The sequence below is a fragment of the Zea mays genome, chromosome 5 (genome assembly GCF_902167145.1).
Source record: "Zea mays cultivar B73 chromosome 5, Zm-B73-REFERENCE-NAM-5.0, whole genome shotgun sequence".
NCBI lineage: Eukaryota > Viridiplantae > Streptophyta > Magnoliopsida > Poales > Poaceae > Zea > Zea mays.
This window is the reverse complement of record NC_050100.1, coordinates 41,348,454-41,366,339: the sequence shown is the minus strand read 5'-3', so window position 1 is coordinate 41,366,339 and position 17,886 is coordinate 41,348,454. Positions and strand designations below refer to the sequence as shown.

The following is a 17,886-nucleotide window of genomic DNA, read 5'->3' as shown; positions in this document are numbered from 1 at the left end:
ATTCCAGAAGGAAAAAAAACGACCCAATGCTAGGAGCCTAGGACACTGGACACGTCTGCTTGTGGACTTGTGGTTGGTAGTTGGTTAGCACGTCCTTGTCATAAAGGAAGGGGAGAAGTTGTTAACTATGTGAGGTCAATCACTTTAGATGTGTTTGGTTTGATGTACAAGGAAGGATAGAAGAAAGCATCCACAGTTTTTATAGTGTTTAGATGAGAGTCACATGGAGGTGAGATAAATAACAGAGTAATTTTTGGTGACAGCGTGATCTCAAAAAATGGAGAGGACGGTGTCGTTCTCGACTCATCCTATTTTAACCTCAAGTCAAACACATTATCAGAGCGCGTGGTAAAGGAGACCTGAATAATGGAGGCCAAATTGTAAAAGCAAATGTATGCATCGATATGAGCTAGGCTTCCAGTTTCTGGACAATTCAATCCATTCACATCACAGCTAGCTAGCTATGTATGAGGTTACCTGTCCATTCTTCAATCCTCTACGAAGTGAGTAGTCCATGGAATCTGCCATAGCTGCGGTTGCAGGTGAGCTCGTCAGCCGGTTCATCTCCTTCGCGTTGAACAGATGCTGCTCCTCAAGCTACGAAAGATCGGAGGAGAAGCGGGAGAGGCTGCGGCACCTCCTGATGAGGTCTCACACCGTCGTCGAGGAGGCAGATGCACGGCACATCACCAACTCCGGGATGCTGACGCAGCTGAAGGTGCTGTCGGAGGCCATGTACCAGGGCTACCATGCGCTGGACGCCCTGAGATTCCAGCTCGACGACGAGGTTAGCGACGACGACTCACCAGCCTGCTCCTCTTCCGCCACTCGACGTCTCAAACGTCGCCGCGCAGTTCTTGCTCCGGCGGCGAAAGGGGAGGGCAAGGCACAGGCCGCACTGGAGAACCTGGAAACAGCCATGGCGAACAGCGCAGAGTTCGTCGCGCTTCTGTGCGGGTGTGAGCGCCTGTCCCGTCGGCCCTACGACGCGTACCTCTACCTCGGGAGTATCATGTTTGGCCGACACGCCGAGAAGCAAAGGCTCCTCAACTTCTTGCTGCAGCAGCAGCCAGGCGACGACGGCGCACCGCCTCCCGTCCTCCCAATCGTCGGCGCTCTTGCGGCCGGGAAGAAAACTCTGGTCGCCCACGTGTGCGCCGACGACAGGGTGCGCTCGAAATTCGCTTCGGTGCTCCATCTGAGAGGAGACGACTTCCTCCTGAACACCGTCCACCATGAGAAGGCCATGCTGCTGGGGGTATCGTCACTCGTAGTTGTCGAGCTTGTCTCGGACGTAGGCGACGAGGAATGGGACGCGTTCTACTCGTTCGTGGCGAGAGCGGCTAGTGCAGGAAGCAAGGTGATCGTCATAGCCAAGCATGCAAGATCAGTAGCAAGGTTTGGTGGGTCAGCAAGACCACCAATCTTTCTCGGCGCTCTGTCGTACGAGGAGTTCTGGTACCTGTTCAAGAACCTGGCGTTCCAAGCCGCGGACCCGGGCGAGCATCCAAGGCTAGTGCACATAGCAGAGGGGTTTGCTAAGGAACTGCACCAGGGTGGATCGCTTGTCGCAGCGAACGCGTTGGCTGATGTGCTGAGAAGAAACCTGAACGCTCAGGTCTGGCTGTCGATACTGAACAGGTGCAGAAGAGTGGTCGAGAAGAACCTCTGCGCCTACGGGCAGCAACCGAAGCTGCTCCTGGAGCAAGGCCGTGAGGTGGACATAACGGAGTTCGTCGTTCCGAGCCCTGCTGGTATTGGTCACCTTCGCATGATACCTTGTACTAGTAGAGGTAGTAGCAAGGCTTACTCTCGAGTTGTCAATGATCTACCAAAGGTGGCGTTTGGAGAGCTACTGTTAGATCCTTCTGTTAGGCCCAAAGGAGAATTTAGTCTGCTGACGTGGAAATCAAGGTTACCCCCTTATACTTCATTCATCAACTTCGTTCCAGATTGCACCGCAGACATGCCTCAAGGACATAGCTTGTCAGGCAGGAAGCGCCAAGCAGTGCCTTTCTGATAACACAATGTATTTACATGTCGGATGTACTGTTTTCAGACATCTAGCTACAGTGATTATTGAACAGTTTGCAAGCTACTGCTGGAATGTTGTTTACAAAACCAGACAGGAGTGGTGTTGTTTACTGTTTCAAGAGAGACACTCAGACAGAAATAGTGCGATGTGGAACTAACCAACTTTACACCTCTCCACTTTCGACCCTTCAACACTACAATTTTACTTGGCCAAACAACATTTTTTTTCTTTTGCTAAGGAAAATGTGTTGCACAAGGCCGGGTATCGATTTGCACCCCCTCGCCCTCTAAAATACTAGTCAGTAGTCATATGACCATAGATGGTCATGCACGTATGGTACAGGCACAACTCATATAATAAAGCTCGTTATCCCCCATTGTTGCCATTCAAGTTGGTCCACATGATCTGACAACATGAGAAAAGTGAAGTCTTTACAGACAAGTATGCTGCATCGACGACGACCAATTCACATGGTCCCTAGTTCCCGTTCCTGTGACTCTCCTCATCTACCGCGTCCTCAAAACGTTGGTCATTGATCTGGAGCTGCACATATAAATACCAGTTGCGTTACCAATCAACTTGGAAAGATCGAAAATATATATCAGTTGCGTTACCAATCAACTTGGAAACGTCGAAGGACCCAGATCCAATGGCTTAGGCTACCAAGGGAGGCTATATCTGAACTTCAAATATTACAGTCCTGATGAAGTATTTCCATCAGGTTCATAGATGATGCTCCCTCTGTCCCAAACTAAAATTCGTTGACTTTTTAATGGGTTGGTGTATGTGTTCTATATATATGTCTACATTCATCATCTAGTTGAATATAGACATAAATCAAGAGCTAAAACAAATATGTATATGCCTTCATAAATATACTGCATGCCAATACAGTAGGGAATTCAGAAATTGCAAAATAGCACCCAAATAACACTCTTGAACAGGGGGTGCGTGGGCAGACACATCCAGACCCACAACCAAGTTAGCATCAGTTCAGCCTAAATAACATGTTCTGCTCTGGTTCATTTAAGAAAATACTCGGGAATTAGATTCTAATTAGATCTTAAAATGTTAGCAACTTCCTAAACTATAGTTCTGCAAACATGTTCTCACAACAATCGACCTATGGTAGGTAGCAGAAGATATGAAGACGAAACAAACATTAAACAAATTAAAGGCAGTGACAACCAAACATATAAGGACAGCTCAGGCTGCCAGATCAAAGAAGAAATAGTGTGTTGGGGAGAGCCCTGACCGAAGGTCCATATTAACAAGGGATTGTCTAGTTTACAATTTCAGGGTAACAAACAGAATCAAGTTCAAAGCACAAGGGAGCTTCGGATCATGGAGGAAGTTGAAGCTTCAGATGGATATAAGCTGAAGCTCTCAAATCTTCAAAGCGCCGTACGGCACGTCAAGGACATCGAATGATGAAACTGCACTTCTATTTCTATGAGCAACATTTATGTAATAGGAAGGGTAGAACTGTAATTTCATACAAAGATGTATATTAGTTTGAGCCTATAGATAGATGAACAATGTCCATTCGGGCATCTCTGCATTTGTGTCCCCTCCCCGTGTTTAGAGAACCTCCAAGGTATATGCTTCCAAAGGTTACTGACTACTCAACTTCCATTGTATTCAAGTCTTTCCCTAAGATGCAATTATTGGCAATGTGCTTTACTAGGTTATTCGATTGAAGGAACATGCATTCCACCTTCAACCAATTTGGTGCAACTCATCTTTTACACTTTGTAACTTCTCATGAATTTAGGTATATTGTTAGAATGGGTGTTCCTATATTATCCATGTATGTGGGCTGCTCGCACATTAGAGTTAGTGTTCCCCTAGGTCTATATATGTAATCATCCTCTATGCAATAGATGTGGAATCTCAATCTCTATCATGGTATCAGATTAGGTTTCCTTCCCTCCCTCCCACCCTCAGCAATCGTTTCCCCTGTCACCCTCAGTAGCCACCAGGGCCTTCCGTGCCTCTGTCCCCGAGAGGTTCGTCCTTCCCTCCCGAGGGCAGCCCCTCCACCCCTCCGCTTCCAACAGTCGCCAGCCTTCCCTCCCCGCCGACCGCCGCCAGGCCTCTCCCTCGCCGGCGCGGATGGGCCTGCCGGCATGTTCTCCCCCAGCGTGCTCTCCTTGCCGTCTTGCTCCACCTCCACGCCGCGCCCGCGAAGTCAATGCCCAACGTGCTGCCCGTCAGAGGGAACGCGTTGGCGCCGGCGCTGCCGAGGGTAGAGCTGGCAGCCATCTTCTGGGTGATGGCGGACCTCCTCGGTGAACCGACGTGGCCGCAACACTGCCAACGGCCTTGCACCGACACGTCGTGGCCAAGCCTGCAGTGCGAGCTAGCATCCGACGACGCGCACATGCTCCACGCCATCCGCCTCAACTTGGGCCCCGACGTCACTACCTCGCCTCACTGTGCGGCCTGTCGCACCTCCGGACGCTCTCCATCTTCAGCTGCTTTGGCCACCGTCGAGCTACCGCTTGCGTTGTTCACGTCGTTGTCGTCCTTGCTCGTTGTCGTCCTTGCTCGAGCAGATCATGCTCTAGTCCAACCCCGGCACCCGCGTAGCCCCCTTCAAGCTTTTCCCGTCGTCGGTGTTGTTTCCCCCTGGGTTGTACCCGCCCCACCGCCCTCCCCTTTATTCGTCACCACCACAGCTGGATCTGTCACTGTCGCGGCCTTTCCGGCCGGATCCACCGTCTTCATGGCTAAATCTGTCGCTGTCGCAGCCTTCCCCGCTGGTTCCGCCGCCGCCGCCTCCCCTGGCTAGAGGCCAACACGACCCCTCTAGCGGGCACAACCACCCTAACCGACGCAGGCGCACGCGCTACCGTCAGCCTCCCTGGCAGGGCTCCTCGTCGACCGGACGAGGGAAGAAGCAAGAAGGCCCATGATGCCACCATTGTCTTTTTTTGTTCAGTCACCCCGCCGACCGTTGACGCTCAAACGTCGACCCCTCCGAAGAACGAGGTTGATGTTGCGTGTCTCCAAGTCGCAGCAGCGTCGCTCGTGGTCCAGCTATCTTCATCGGATCTGTCGCCCTCCCGGGCGGTGGAGTCACTCGTGCCTACTCTTCGTCTAGCTTGCTCACGTTCTAAGCCCAACACCGTCCACCACCCTTCAGGATGTGTCGCCCTTTCTCTCTTTTGGCATGTCGTCCGAAGTTCTCCCCTCTTCGATGGAGGACACAGTTGGGCTTTGCGCTATCGTCTACTCGCCACAATGACTTCGGACCAGCGCTGCCCCTTGTCAGCTACGACCACCTCAACTTCAGCTGCCTCGGCATTCAGGCTTCAGGGGCTATCATCTACATGGAGTGCACATCAGTCTCTACTTCAGCCACAACATTCGCACCCTCACGTCGCTGTGATTGCAGGGGGATTTCAGCTTGTCGGCTCCTACCTTCAGCTTCTCCAGTCTCATCGTTTGTTGTGCTCCCGTTGTGACTGCGAGGGGATGTTAGTGTGTTCCTAGGGCTGGAAAAAAAGCTCGAGACTCGCGAGTCGGCTCGAGCTCGGAGTGGCTCGGCTCGAAGCGGCTCGCGAGCCTCGGGCGAGCCGAGCCGAGCCTGTTTTTCAAGCTCGTCGAAGGAGCGAGCCAAGTCGAGCCGATCAGACTCGCGAGCCAGCTCGCGATCTATGCCAAATTAATTAATTTACAAAATTGCAATGGATATTGGATAATTCTATGGATAATAGGATTGTTTCTTAGCTTTTGATGATGAATTTATGACATTTCATAATTTAGATTACTCATAATATTAAATGATGATTGTATATTCCACATTTATATTTTTTAAATTATTTATGCAATAATATTTATCATAGTGTGGCTCGCGAGACGAGCCCGAGCTCGCGAGCCAACTTCGAGCTGAGTCGAGCCGAACTGAGTCGAGCTCGGCTCGGCTCGTTTCCAGCCCTATGTGTTCCCATATTATCCATGTATGTGGGTTGTTGGACCATTAGGGTTAGGGTTCCCTGGGTCTATATATGTAACCATCCTCTATGCAATAGATGTGAAATCTCATTCTTTATCACATATGGATGTCTTTTCGGACTCCTTCCTCTCCTTTCCACCCTCTTCGAAGTGGAGAGGATTTGAGAGAGGCAGACCTCTTCCGTAGGAGAGAACATGGATATATATAGTGTCTTGTCTTCATAGGCCATATGGGCCTACAATATATGGGCCTTGATATACTTAACATACACAGTATGCTAACACATCTCATCCTTAAAAATTAGGTCGAATTCATCTCATCTAACTACATCTCCAAACCAAACACACGCTAAGAGTTTTCTTGCACTCACCATATGCAACATTAGTTTTAATAAAAGAATATATGAACAAAGAATCCAATTGGCTATTTAATTTAGTCATGCAAAACACACCAATCATTTAAATGACTGCCTACCTCGATTACAGCATGGTTAATATCCTGCTCACCAGTTTGACCAATTGGGTTGACATCTGAAAACTCAGTGTCGCTTCCTGAATGCAAGACAAATAAAGGAATGTTATGTTAAAGATATGTGGGAAAACATGCAACAGATACAGAATTACATAAGAAATTAAGAATGTTTACCATCTACCGTATCTTCATAACCCTCATCACCATGAACCCAGCCATGTTCTTCATCACTCTCTGTTAAGTGCCAATTCTAAGAACACATGAAAATACTACAGTTCAAGGATATAAAAAATTATGGGCATGTGGCATTAGTTACCAGCACTAGGATCAGGGTTAAGCTCAGCGCAATTGCAGAATGCTTCAAAGAGTTCATCCACTGAAAAGTCCATCAAGGATCCAAGATGCAACAGGAATAACAAAATTGTTCGAGTAATTGCACAAGTGGTTTAGTTGACATAACTTAGTGCATACAGAAGGAAAAGAAACAAATATCAGCCCTAGTAAAGACACTTGTTTGCAGGAAGTCTTACATAGGGAAGAAATTGGACAGCAGCAAAATGACAAAGGTGTCTAGAGCCTCACCGCAAGTTGGAAGCGCTCCTCAGTAAATAAAAGAAGAGTAACATGTTTACTCTAGATTATGCAAGTACGCTCATTTTTAATCAACTGCTACGATACAGTACAGACCACGGGTCAGTGAGAGCCCAAACTAGAATGACAACAGTAGTATTTGCGACAAGTGAATAAGTTAAAGAGGTAACCCTTAAGTTTGGTAACAATCTCTAGTCACTAGCCATATAAGAACACAAAAATTAACATGTGGAATAATGTCAAAAAAAAATGAATTACAAAATAATTTAATAATTATATTTGTATGAATTCTAAATCAGGTATACTACCATCATACGCAATCATTTCTTAAAAACAAGGATCTTGACAAGACAACTTGCAAAAGGATACATTGACCAGGATCTGAAGGTATGATGCGCATTTCCATAACTTTTGAGAGCTCGAGTTCTCCATTTGTTTCAGAATCTGACACATCAGACTCCTCGTCAGAAATAGCTTCCGTCTCGATCTTCACAATCCAATGAAAGGGGGGTCAGTTAATACAGAAACATAATGCAAATTAGTTAGCACAAGAGCATCATACTGGAGGCCCAAAATTGATTCACAGGTCACAGGATATGCATATCAGCAATGCATGTCGGAGTTTTGCAATTATACATTTTATTATACAAATACTACTGACATTGCGTACAGATAGAGATTAGTCTTTCCTCAAGATGTCATTGTACAGTGGCTCAGACAAGTTCAATCGGTTTGAAACTTGAGACATATTTAAAAACTCTGACAGTGGGGGTAAGACTGTCCCACGGTATTTCACTAAGATCTCAGTCGAGAAAACTGCTGAACCCCAGCCTCACCCGTGGAGCAGACTGTAAAATGGGCCAGCGACCACTGCCGCAACCCCCAGGTTGGGCCACACCGTTATCACAGGCCAAGGTGCTCCCACACAGGGAGGTAGGGGATTTTTATAGCTCCAGCCTAAAATTCGCTCCCAGGAGTCAAACCCAGGACCTGAGTGCTATTGAGGCCAACTAACCAATTGAGCTAGACACCCATTAGCAAACTTAAGACATATTTTAGAAGTAAATGACACCCAATTGAGCTAAAAACCCTAAACCCTAAACACCCAATTGAGCTAGACACCCATTAGCCAACTAACCAAGCTCTCTTCTGTTTTTTCAGCTTCTGCCCCTCCCTGCTCTCTTAACCATCACCTCCATGGACATTCAGCCGCCATCTCCTCCCTCCCCAATACTTCAGTACTGTGACACAACAATAAGTGCATTAGATTCTTTCAAGGATTTTATTTTGAAGGCTTTGTAGTTGTAATTTTTATTGAATGGCGACGCTTCCTCTCCCACCCCTGGACCTCTCCTCTCCCACCGACGCCTCTTCCCCTACCTCCACTAGCCCCACGTCGGTGCCTATTCCGGGTTCGATGGCCACTCCCCTCCCCCTCACTAGCGTCGACAGGTCCCTCCCTTGTTTCTCGATGCGGTGGGCGATCGAAGGCGCAACGTTGGTGTGAAGACGGTGCGGCCTATAAGAATGTGTTGGTGTCTTCACAGTCCCTTGTTTCTCGTCTCGAGGAAGGGAATGGTGATGACAGTTGGGTGAAGGTGGAAGGTCATCGAGCTCGTCGCTTAGCCCGCTGCCCTTCCAAGCCAGCTCCCAGGCCCGTTCCTGTTGATCTGCGGGTAAGATGCTTCAATTGATTCTTTTTTTATCACCGAGCGGCGAGGTGTCGGAACCGTGTACGGTGCTTCCTCTGTCGGCTGCCGGGGCACCGTGTTTACGTGTGCCCACACCGGCAGACAGTCTAGGTCGTTCCTAGGCGCAAGTTGATGTGGCGGCGAGTCTCCAAGGAAGTCCCGGCAGGCGCTAGTGCGGAGCATGCCATGGCGGGCGGCTCAGCGTTGGGTGGTTCCGCTACCACTGATGGTGGGAAGCGACATACTCGTCGCGGACAGCGAAAGCGTAGGATCAAGGCTGGTGATGGACTTGGCGATCATGGCGTGGCCGGCAGCGTTCCATTGCTGCTATCATTGAAGAATTCGTCGCCTACTGCTTTGGATGATGCTCGACCTTTGAGAATCATTGGGCGTTCTGGGAAGATCGATCGTGCTGATATTGAGCTTCATTGTGCTCTCATCGTCAGCGTTATTGGACAGAAGGGCTCTGGTCGCGCCAGCGAGGTCCGGGATGCGCTCGCCTTGAGGTTTGACCTTGACGCTGATGCGCTCCACCTACGTAATGTTGCGTCAGGTTCCTTCCTCTTCTTCCCTTCAGAGGACCTAGCTATTCGAGTCTTCAATGGGGGAGCACCACTTCACGTCCCTCCTCTCCGGATGCATGTTAAGAGGTGGTCTCGTCAAGCTTTTGCTTCCGGTAGCAGTGTCATGCCTTCCCTAATCGACATTGAGCTCTAGGGTGTTCCTGCTCACCTCTGGGGAATTGAGACGATGGAGGCTCTGCTTGGTTCATTCTGTCTGTTATCAAGTTGAAGGCATGGTGCCACTCTCCTAATCGGCTGCCGGAGGTGTTGGGCCTCCATGCTGTGGAGCCAGCGGTCCTTGGCGAGGACGGGGATTGGGTTCCACGTTCGTTGGTGTTCCCTGTGACGGTGAAGGTTCTTCGACCCTTAGTAACCGGGAACCGGGAACTTGGCCACGTTCCTCGTTCCGGGAACGTTCGTTCCGTTCCGAGAACGTGGGAACAATCTCGTTCCAGTAGTGTTAAATCCTAGTTTTAGTAGCGTACCGTGTACCACGTTCCCGTTCATCGATCCCATCGATCCGGGAACCTGGTTACTAAGCTTCGACCGAAGGGTGTCCTGGGGGAGGAGCAACCTCCTCTACCTCCACCGGATCTCTCTAATGATGGTCGGGATCAAGATCGTCGTGAACGGCGGCCACGGCTGCTGGGCCATCAGGCCTCATCTGCTCAGGCCTCGGTGCACTAGCGGCTGGGCCATTCAATCGGCGCCGATGCATGGACCTTCAGATGATTCATGCTGCCCATCAACCTCAGTGGGTGCATTGGCGGCACCTGTTTTTCCTAGGCGTGTCTCTTCGGTTTCATTGACTGGACCAGTTGATGCCCCTGCTCTCCCACATGTTTCGGTTGAGGAGTTGGCGGCGCCTGGTGTTCCTGACTTTTTGAATTCTTGTCCGAAGGTGTCTACCCTGGGCGTCAAGGTGCTACATGTTGTTATGGCCCCTGCTCTAGTGGGACCAAATGCTCATTTTATAGTGTATCAGTCTCGCTTCGAATCTGGTATTGCTGTTGGGGAGGCTGACCTTTAGTATCTAAACCGGTGGGATCACATATGGATTCTGGTGCCCCTGCTGAAATGGTCGTTGTACCGGTGGAAGGTCAGGAGGTTGGCTTGGATACTTCGATTATGTCTGAACAGATTGCTGCTGTGAGTTGCAATGACAAAGATTCTTCTTGTCTGTTGATTGGGGTCGTCTAGCAAGATGTTGTTAAGGAATCTTCCAGGGTGAAGAGTTCGACGACTGGTGTATTGTTTGGGTCAGCCAGTTGGAGAGCGAAGCCACCATGTTTCAAAGTCTATTCCAGAAGAAGGTCTCTGACTATGCCTGATCATGATGACATCCTAGTGTAGCTAGCTCTGGATGTATCTTGTGAAATTTCCTCACCTTTGAAGGAGTTCCAAAGTATGGTCACTAAGCCAGTTGATGGCTTGCTGCCACCTCCACAGACTATCAAGAGAAGGAAAAAGACCCTACCAAGTAATTTTCAGCCCAGGCGAAGCAGGAGGGTGGTCAAATTCCCTCCAGAGCTCGAATTCGAATCGGCTGCCCAGGTCTGCAGGCATCTAGGTTTCTGTGATGTTAATGAAGTTATTTCCCTCCAGGACGCCAGAAAGTATGTGAAGTTATTTGATATTGGGCTCTCTAGCAATCACATTGCTGCGTTGGCAGCTCTATTTGGCTGGGTGTTTCCTCAAGACAGACCTGTTTAGGTGCTGTTTTTGGTGATATGCTGGTAGTCTTCCATTTGTTTTTATATGGAGTCTAGCTGTTTTCTGATATGGAATGCAAGAGGTCTGAATGACCATGCGAAAAGAGACTCAGTTAAATATCTGGTGGTCGATATTAGGCCTTCAATCGTTTGCCTGCAGGAAACCAAATTGTGTTCTATTTCAGACTTTGATATTCTTTCCATTCTTGGGTCCGGGTTTAGTAATTTTGTATATAGCCCAGATGTTGGAACCAGAGGAGTGTTGATATCTTGGCGTGATGGGGCTTTTTCTTCAGTGGCTTCAGTTATCAAGCAGTTTTTTGTTTCAGTTCAATTCCAGGAAGGGAATGGTGATTGCTGGTGGTTCATCAGGACAATCTTAAGCCATCTTTCCTTCAAGAATTAAGAGAGATCAGAGATGAATGTGAGGGACTGTGGATCATTGGTGGTGATTTTAATCTGATTTATAGGGAGGAAGACAAGAACGATCCCAATATAAACAGGGCTATGCTGGGTAGCTTCCGTGGACTTGTTAATTCCTTGAATCTGAAGGAAGTTCCATTGAAGGGAAGGAGATATACTTGGTCCAATCAGAGGAATGATCCCACTCTTGTTAAGTTGGACCATGTATTCCGCACAAGCAGTTGGGAGGATTTATTTTTGGATGCTTCTCTTCATAGTAATGCTACCACATCTTCATATCATTGTCCCTTAACCCTCAAAGTCAGAGAGGTCTGCATGGGGAAGCGATGGTTCCACTTCAAGAGTTTTTGGCTTGAATTCCCTGGGTTTCTGGAGGTGGTGGCTGCATCTTGGAACCTGCCAGTTCAGAGCTCCTGTCCTCTGAAAAGGGTGTCATTGAAGCTAAAAAGATTGGCTCGTGTAAAAAGCTATAGCAGAGCTATACCAAAGCTATGATGGGCGCTTTAGAATCACATGAATATAGTTAATAAAGAATAAACAAACAATAGTTCTTGGTCTATGCCCACTTAGTTCACTTCAAAAACAAACCATTAATAAGAAAAAATAAGAAAGAATCTTGTACCAACCACAAGCAGAAAAAGATTAAAAAACCAAGAAAAAAACTTAGCAAACAGTTCTTTTTAAGTTAAAAATATGTTTTGGTTGGGAAACACTTACAAATGCAAAGTTACAACCAGATAGTATACATGAAAAAACCCGGGAGGGCATACCATTCTCAGCAAAACCTCCCATTGCTGAAGTTTGAGCCAACTTCTAAGGCAAGCACCTCAGTTACCTCTCCAAGGTGGAATTTTAGTGTGAAGTAGTCCCACTCCCACCAGGCCCGAAGAATCATCACAAAAAGAGGAAAGACATGAAAAGATGATAATACACTGGTACACATGGACCAAAGAAAAATAGCTCGCGTGTAATTGGAATGGTCCTCCCAAATCTATAAGGCTCCCCATATACCAAGTGAACATTTAACACAATAGTCAGCCCTTTTATTTATAGAAACCAAAAACTTATGTTTTATAGAAAGAAAAGATAGACATTACAACATATTGAAACTTCCTTCTATGCAAGAAGTGCAAATCAAAAGCTAGAACTACAATGTTCAAAAATAAAATACAATAGACAAAACAAAAGAGCTACGAGTAAAACGTACTTGCCAAATGAACATCACAATTGTAATATCAAATAACATCCAAAATCAGCATAAACGAACTCTCATGTGAAATAAACTAGTAGCATTATGACTAACCAGAACCATTTAGAACACTTACCTTCACGTGCATCACTCCAATCTGCATGTTACCATTAACTGCCAATCAATACTTAATTTCATATCATAGCAATGGATGCATAATGTAATGTCTCATATCCATTTACTCTTGCAATCAAATAGAAGGTACGCTCTACATTTGCCTGAATCCAAACCCCTCAATTCAGTTAATTTTTGACCCAGCCCATGAAGTTTTTTTTTCCCTTGAAGGAGTGGCAAGAGCTTTGTCTTTCAATTAAGACGGTTAGGAAAACAACAACTTTATGTACTTATATGTGCCGTGAACCCAGCCAAAGCTTGCATTTTCGAGAAATATGCATCTATATAACACGACGAAGTTCACATTCATCACCAGAAACGGGCATCAAACTATCCCCCGAATCAGAAGACATCCAGGAGGTCGCGAACCGACCTGTGTGTAGATGCAGGGGTATGGATACGCCTCGGGATCACGCGACACGGCGTGGAGCGAGATGGCAACGAAGTCCACAGCGTAGCCCTCGCCGCCATCGCTGACCCAAATCACCCTCCTGGTGGTGAGGTAAAGGGTTCCAGGGGCCTTCAGCACCCGGGGACCGAGGGCAAGCTCGACAACGCGATCGACACGGACGAACTCCTCGCCATCGGCAACCTCGAGGCGGGGTGCTCCGTCGGCGTCGATGTCGGCGAAGGTGTAGAGGCCGAGAACCATGTCTGAGCTAATGGAAGGAGCGGCGGAGGCGTTGTACTGACGAAAAGCTAGGTTTAGGTTTTGGGGCTTTCAGAGGTTTGGGTCCGACGGGGTTTAATTACTCTCTATTTTTTTTCTTTTTCTTCCGTTTCTCTCAAACAATAACAACAGGATGTTCACAGCAGGATCTTCATCACCTGTTTGTCTCAAATTTTTGTACGAGTTTTTTTTAAAAATCTGACTGTGAAAAAAAAACTGGTTGTTAGAAAAATCTGAGCATCATAGAAATTATTAGATGTGTGTCCGTGCATTGCAACGGGAGTACGCTGGGATGAGCACGATACATATCTGATCGGATCGTATATTTTCTTGTGGGTCTGGAGAAAGTTTGCTCGGAAGCCCATCTAGTTAGGTGTCCGTGCGTTGCAACGCAATACAAAATATTGGACAAAATGTCTCGTTATCTATGTGTTCAATAGTATATCCGAAAGAGAAGCATAAAAAAGCAGATAAGTGAGAGAGTGAAATAGAGACAGATGCAAGTGCACCGTACAAAAAAACATACATGTGTACAATGGTCATGATACAAATAATAGCTTGCAAGTTTATAAAAATTAGAATAGAATTGGACATTAGCCTACACCGTTTTAATGGTTGTACATATAAATACAATCTTCCAGCGAATTTAAGTTGAGTTGCTAGTGTTGTACATATATATATATATAAGGAGCTAACGGACGACTATATAGCACACACAAGCTGTCAGCTAGCGCGTCCAGCCCATCCATCGGACCAGATGCAGGTGGACCAGCCGCTCCCCGCTGCGGCCGCACACGGCCCCGCGGACGCCAAGGTGAGCGGGTTCCCCCCCCCCCTTTTCCGCCGCTGGCGTGTGGCTCCGGCGTCACGGAGCGGTCGCGCAAGCCTACCGGATCTCTCCGCTTCGGCCCCAGCGTCGTGCTTGGTGGTTCACTGGTTCCCTCGTTTGACCGTCTGTAGATTTGCGGCGCGCGAGGCGAGGCTAGGTCTAGCTACGTGCCCCTGCTGCGCGATTTTCTCGTGGGAGAAGCAGTGTTGCTTACCGGAGAGGAGACGCACTGCCTTCCTGGTCCTTGCGTGCGTGCTATGCAAACTTGTCGCCGCCCCATGCTTTCTCCATACCGGGTCGTGCGTGTGGAGTGGAATCGCGGCGGGGGTGGCGGGCGTGCGCGTGATCCGCGGGCGTGGAGCGGAATCGCGGCGGGGGTGGCAGGCGTGCGCGTGATCCGTGGACGGGAGGGAAATAAGGGCGGGGGCAGTCTACACTCTACTCTTAATAGTTAGTAGAGAAGTAGTATAGATTTTGCAGGTTACATGGTAGATGTATTAAGATCGAACACAATAATCAGTTCAAATAAAGCACAAATTATTGTAAAAGTTTGCAACATATTTAAACAATATTACCTAATGAAGCGGGAGAACAGTGAAGAAAAGAAGGGATTAGATGAAGAATGAGCCAAAGGCGAATAAACTAACTGCAAAAAAATGCAAAAAAAGTAACTGGTGCCGTCGTCCGTGGGGATCGAACGAACCCACGGCCACGTGGTTAAAAGCCACGCGCTCTACCACTGAACTAGGACGGTGTTACGTGTTTGATAAAAAATTATCTTCTTTTTATTTCTTTAAACGCCACAATTAACTGCGCATCAAAACTACTGGTTTTCCATTGAGCAATTTAAAACAGCTATCAAGCTCCAATTGTAAACATAAAACGCTCAACGAAGCAGTTTACATAGGCAAGGAAACTCAAAACCGGTAAACGACAAAGAACTTGTTCATATCTACAGACAAACAAACATAGAGAATGGTCTTGTAAATCTGGATACTACATTTTTGCCCCCGAGTGTAACAGAAAACTGAGGTGTCTAGGTGTTACACTTCCACTTGGATGTTGGCACGCAGTTCAGGTAGTGGCACCAATGGCAGCCATCGTTCCCGTTCTTCCCTTTGAAAAGCATCACCAGTGAAATCACAAACCTGTGGCCCAAGAATTTTGACATTAGTGCTATTTCAAGCTTTCACAAAAACAAGTAACATCTTTATAGGTCGTCCAAAATTTAGCATTAGTCCAGAATCACGAATCTTTGTAGCATGTTTTCTGCAATATATGTTTAATAAACGCATAAAGACATGTCTACAACAAATATATTGAACCAGCCATATGGATTTACTTACCCAACTAACAGCAAGACGAGTGCCACAACCCACAAAATATACTGGTATGCTTTGTACTTGGTGATAGTCGCCTAGAGGGGGGGTGAATAGGGCGAAACTGAAATTTACAAATATAAACACAACTACAAGCCGGGTTAGCGTTAGAAATATAAACGAGTCCGCGAGAGAGGGCGCAAAACAAATCCCAAGCGAATAAGCAAGTGAGACACGGAGATTTGTTTTACCGAGGTTCGGTTCTTGCAAACCTACTCCCCGTTGAGGAGGCCACAAAGGCCGGGTCTCTTTCAACCCTTCCCTCTCTCAAACGGTCCCTCGGACCGAGTGAGCTTCTTTTCTCAAATCAAAGCCGGGAACAAAACTTCCCCGCAAGGGCCACCACACAATTGGTGCCTCTTGCCTTGATTACAATGGAGTTGTGATCTCAAGAACAAGTGAGAAAGAAAAGAAGCAATCCAAGCGCAAGAGCTCAAATGATCACGACAAATCACTCTCACTAGTCGCTAGGGCTTTGTGTGGAATTGGAGAGGATTTGATCTCTTTGGTGTGTCTAGAATTGAATGCTAGAGCTCTTGTAGTAGTTGAGAAGTGGAAAAACTTGGATGCAATGAATGGTGGGGTGGTTGGGGTATTTATAGCCTCAACCACCAAAAGTGGCCGTTGGGAGGCTGTCTGTTCGATGGCGCACCGGACAGTCCGGTGCGCACCGGACAGTCCGGTGCCCCCTGCCACGTCATCACTGCCGTTGGATTCTGACCGTTGGAGCTTCTGACTTGTGGGCCCGCCTGGGTGTCCGGTGCACACCGGACAGGTACTGTTTGATGTCCGGTGTGCCAGCATGGGCGATTCTGACTTCTGCGCGCGCAGAGCGCGCATTAAATGCGCGGCAGAGAGCCGTTGGCGCGGAGATGACCGTTGCTCCGGAGTCACACCGGACAGTCCGGTGCACACCGGACAGTCCGGTGAATTATAGCCGAGTCGCCCTGGAAATTCCCGAAGGTGGCGAGTTTGAGTCTGAGTCCCCTGGTGCACCGGACAGGTACTGTTCACTGTCCGGTGGCACACCGGACAGTCCGGTGCGCCAGACCAGGGGTGCCTTCGGTTGCCCCTTTGCTCCTTTGTTGAATCCAAAACTTGGTCTTTTTATTGGCTGAGTGTGAACCTTTTACACCTGTATAATCTATACACTTGGGCAAACTAGTTAGTCCAATTATTTGTGTTGGGCAATTCAACCACCAAAATTTTTTGGGAACTAGGTGTAAGCCTAATTCCCTTTCAATCTCCCCCTTTTTGGTGATTGATGCCAACACAAACCAAAGCAAATATAGAAGTGTACAATTGAACTAGTTTGCATAATGTAAGTGTAAAGGTTGCTTGAAATTTAGCCAATAAAACTACTTACAAGATATGCATGGAATGTTTCTTTTATTTTTGACATTTTGGACCACTTTTGCACCACATGTTTTGTTTTTGCAAATTCTTTTATAAATCTATTTCAAAGATCTTTTGCAAATAGTCAAAGGAAAATGAATAAGATTTGGCAAAGCATTTTCAAGATTTGAAATTTTCTCCCCCTGTTTCAAATGCTTTTCTTTTGACTAAAACAAAACTCCCCCTAAATGAGATCCACCTCTTAGTGTTCAAGAGGGTTTTGATATATAATTTTTGAAATACTATTTCACCCCCTTTTGAACATAATAGGATACCAATTGAAAATATTCAACACTAAATTTTTTAAATTGGTGGTGGTGCGGTCCTTTTGCTTTGGGCTCCTTTCTCCCCCTTTTTGGCATGAATCGCCAAAAACGGAATCATTAGAGCCCTTTTGTACTATCTTCCCCTTTGGTCATAAGTAAATGAGTTAAGATTATACCAAAGACGAAGTCCTTTTGCTTTGAATTCTCATTTCTCCCCAAAGAATAGAGAGATGCTTGGAGTGATGGCGAAGTATGAGTTACGGAGTGGAAGCCTTTGTCTTTGCCGAAGACTCCAATTCCCTTTCAATATACCTATGACTTGGTTTGAAATAGACTTGAAGACACATTAGTCATAGCATATAAAAGAGATATAATCAAAGGTATTCAAATGAGCTATGTGTGCAAGCTAGCAAAAGAAATTTCTAGAATCAAGAATATTGAGCTCATGCCTAAGTCTGGTAAAAGATTGTTCATCAAGAGGCTTGGTAAAGATATCGGCTAATTGATCTTTAGTGTTAATGTAAGAAATCTCGATAT

At 47.0% G+C, this 17,886-nt stretch overlaps 2 protein-coding genes, 1 long non-coding RNA gene and 1 other non-coding gene across 6 annotated transcripts; 1 reads left to right on the top strand and 3 right to left on the bottom strand.

The window, feature by feature from the left end:
* Positions 1–255: 255 nt before the first annotated feature.
* LOC100275339 (uncharacterized) lies at positions 256–2,124 on the top strand. 2 transcript variants are annotated; one of them, XM_008683386.4, is made up of 2 exons: positions 256–787; positions 855–2,124. In XM_008683386.4, the coding sequence occupies exons 1-2, from the start codon at positions 583–585 to the stop codon at positions 2,018–2,020; spliced, it is 1,371 nt and encodes a 456-aa protein (XP_008681608.1). In that variant the 5' UTR covers positions 256–582; the 3' UTR covers positions 2,021–2,124.
* On the bottom strand, positions 2,080–13,619 carry LOC100192551 (uncharacterized). Of its 2 annotated transcripts, XM_035967669.1 has the most exons (7): positions 13,184–13,619; positions 12,773–12,793; positions 7,428–7,545; positions 6,784–6,843; positions 6,642–6,701; positions 6,471–6,547; positions 2,080–2,578 (listed from the first exon to the last, which is right to left on the bottom strand). In XM_035967669.1, exons 1-7 carry the CDS (start codon positions 13,460–13,462, stop codon positions 2,513–2,515), a joined length of 681 nt encoding a protein of 226 aa, XP_035823562.1. In that variant the 5' UTR covers positions 13,463–13,619; the 3' UTR covers positions 2,080–2,512. The 2 variants fall into 2 exon arrangements, with proteins under 2 accessions (XP_035823562.1, NP_001354006.1); NM_001367077.1 differs by lacking the exon at positions 12,773–12,793 and having other exon boundaries at positions 2,374–2,578; positions 13,184–13,483.
* A 1,368-nt stretch (positions 13,620–14,987) lies between these two features.
* TRNAK-UUU (transfer RNA lysine (anticodon UUU)) lies at positions 14,988–15,063 on the bottom strand. Its single transcript has one exon. It is a non-coding gene; the product is annotated as a tRNA-Lys (tRNA).
* A 279-nt stretch (positions 15,064–15,342) lies between these two features.
* Positions 15,343–15,718, bottom strand: LOC109939467 (uncharacterized). Its single transcript, XR_002261920.1, has 2 exons — positions 15,656–15,718; positions 15,343–15,457 (listed from the first exon to the last, which is right to left on the bottom strand). It is a non-coding gene; the product is annotated as an uncharacterized lncRNA (long non-coding RNA).
* Positions 15,719–17,886: the final 2,168 nt, after the last annotated feature.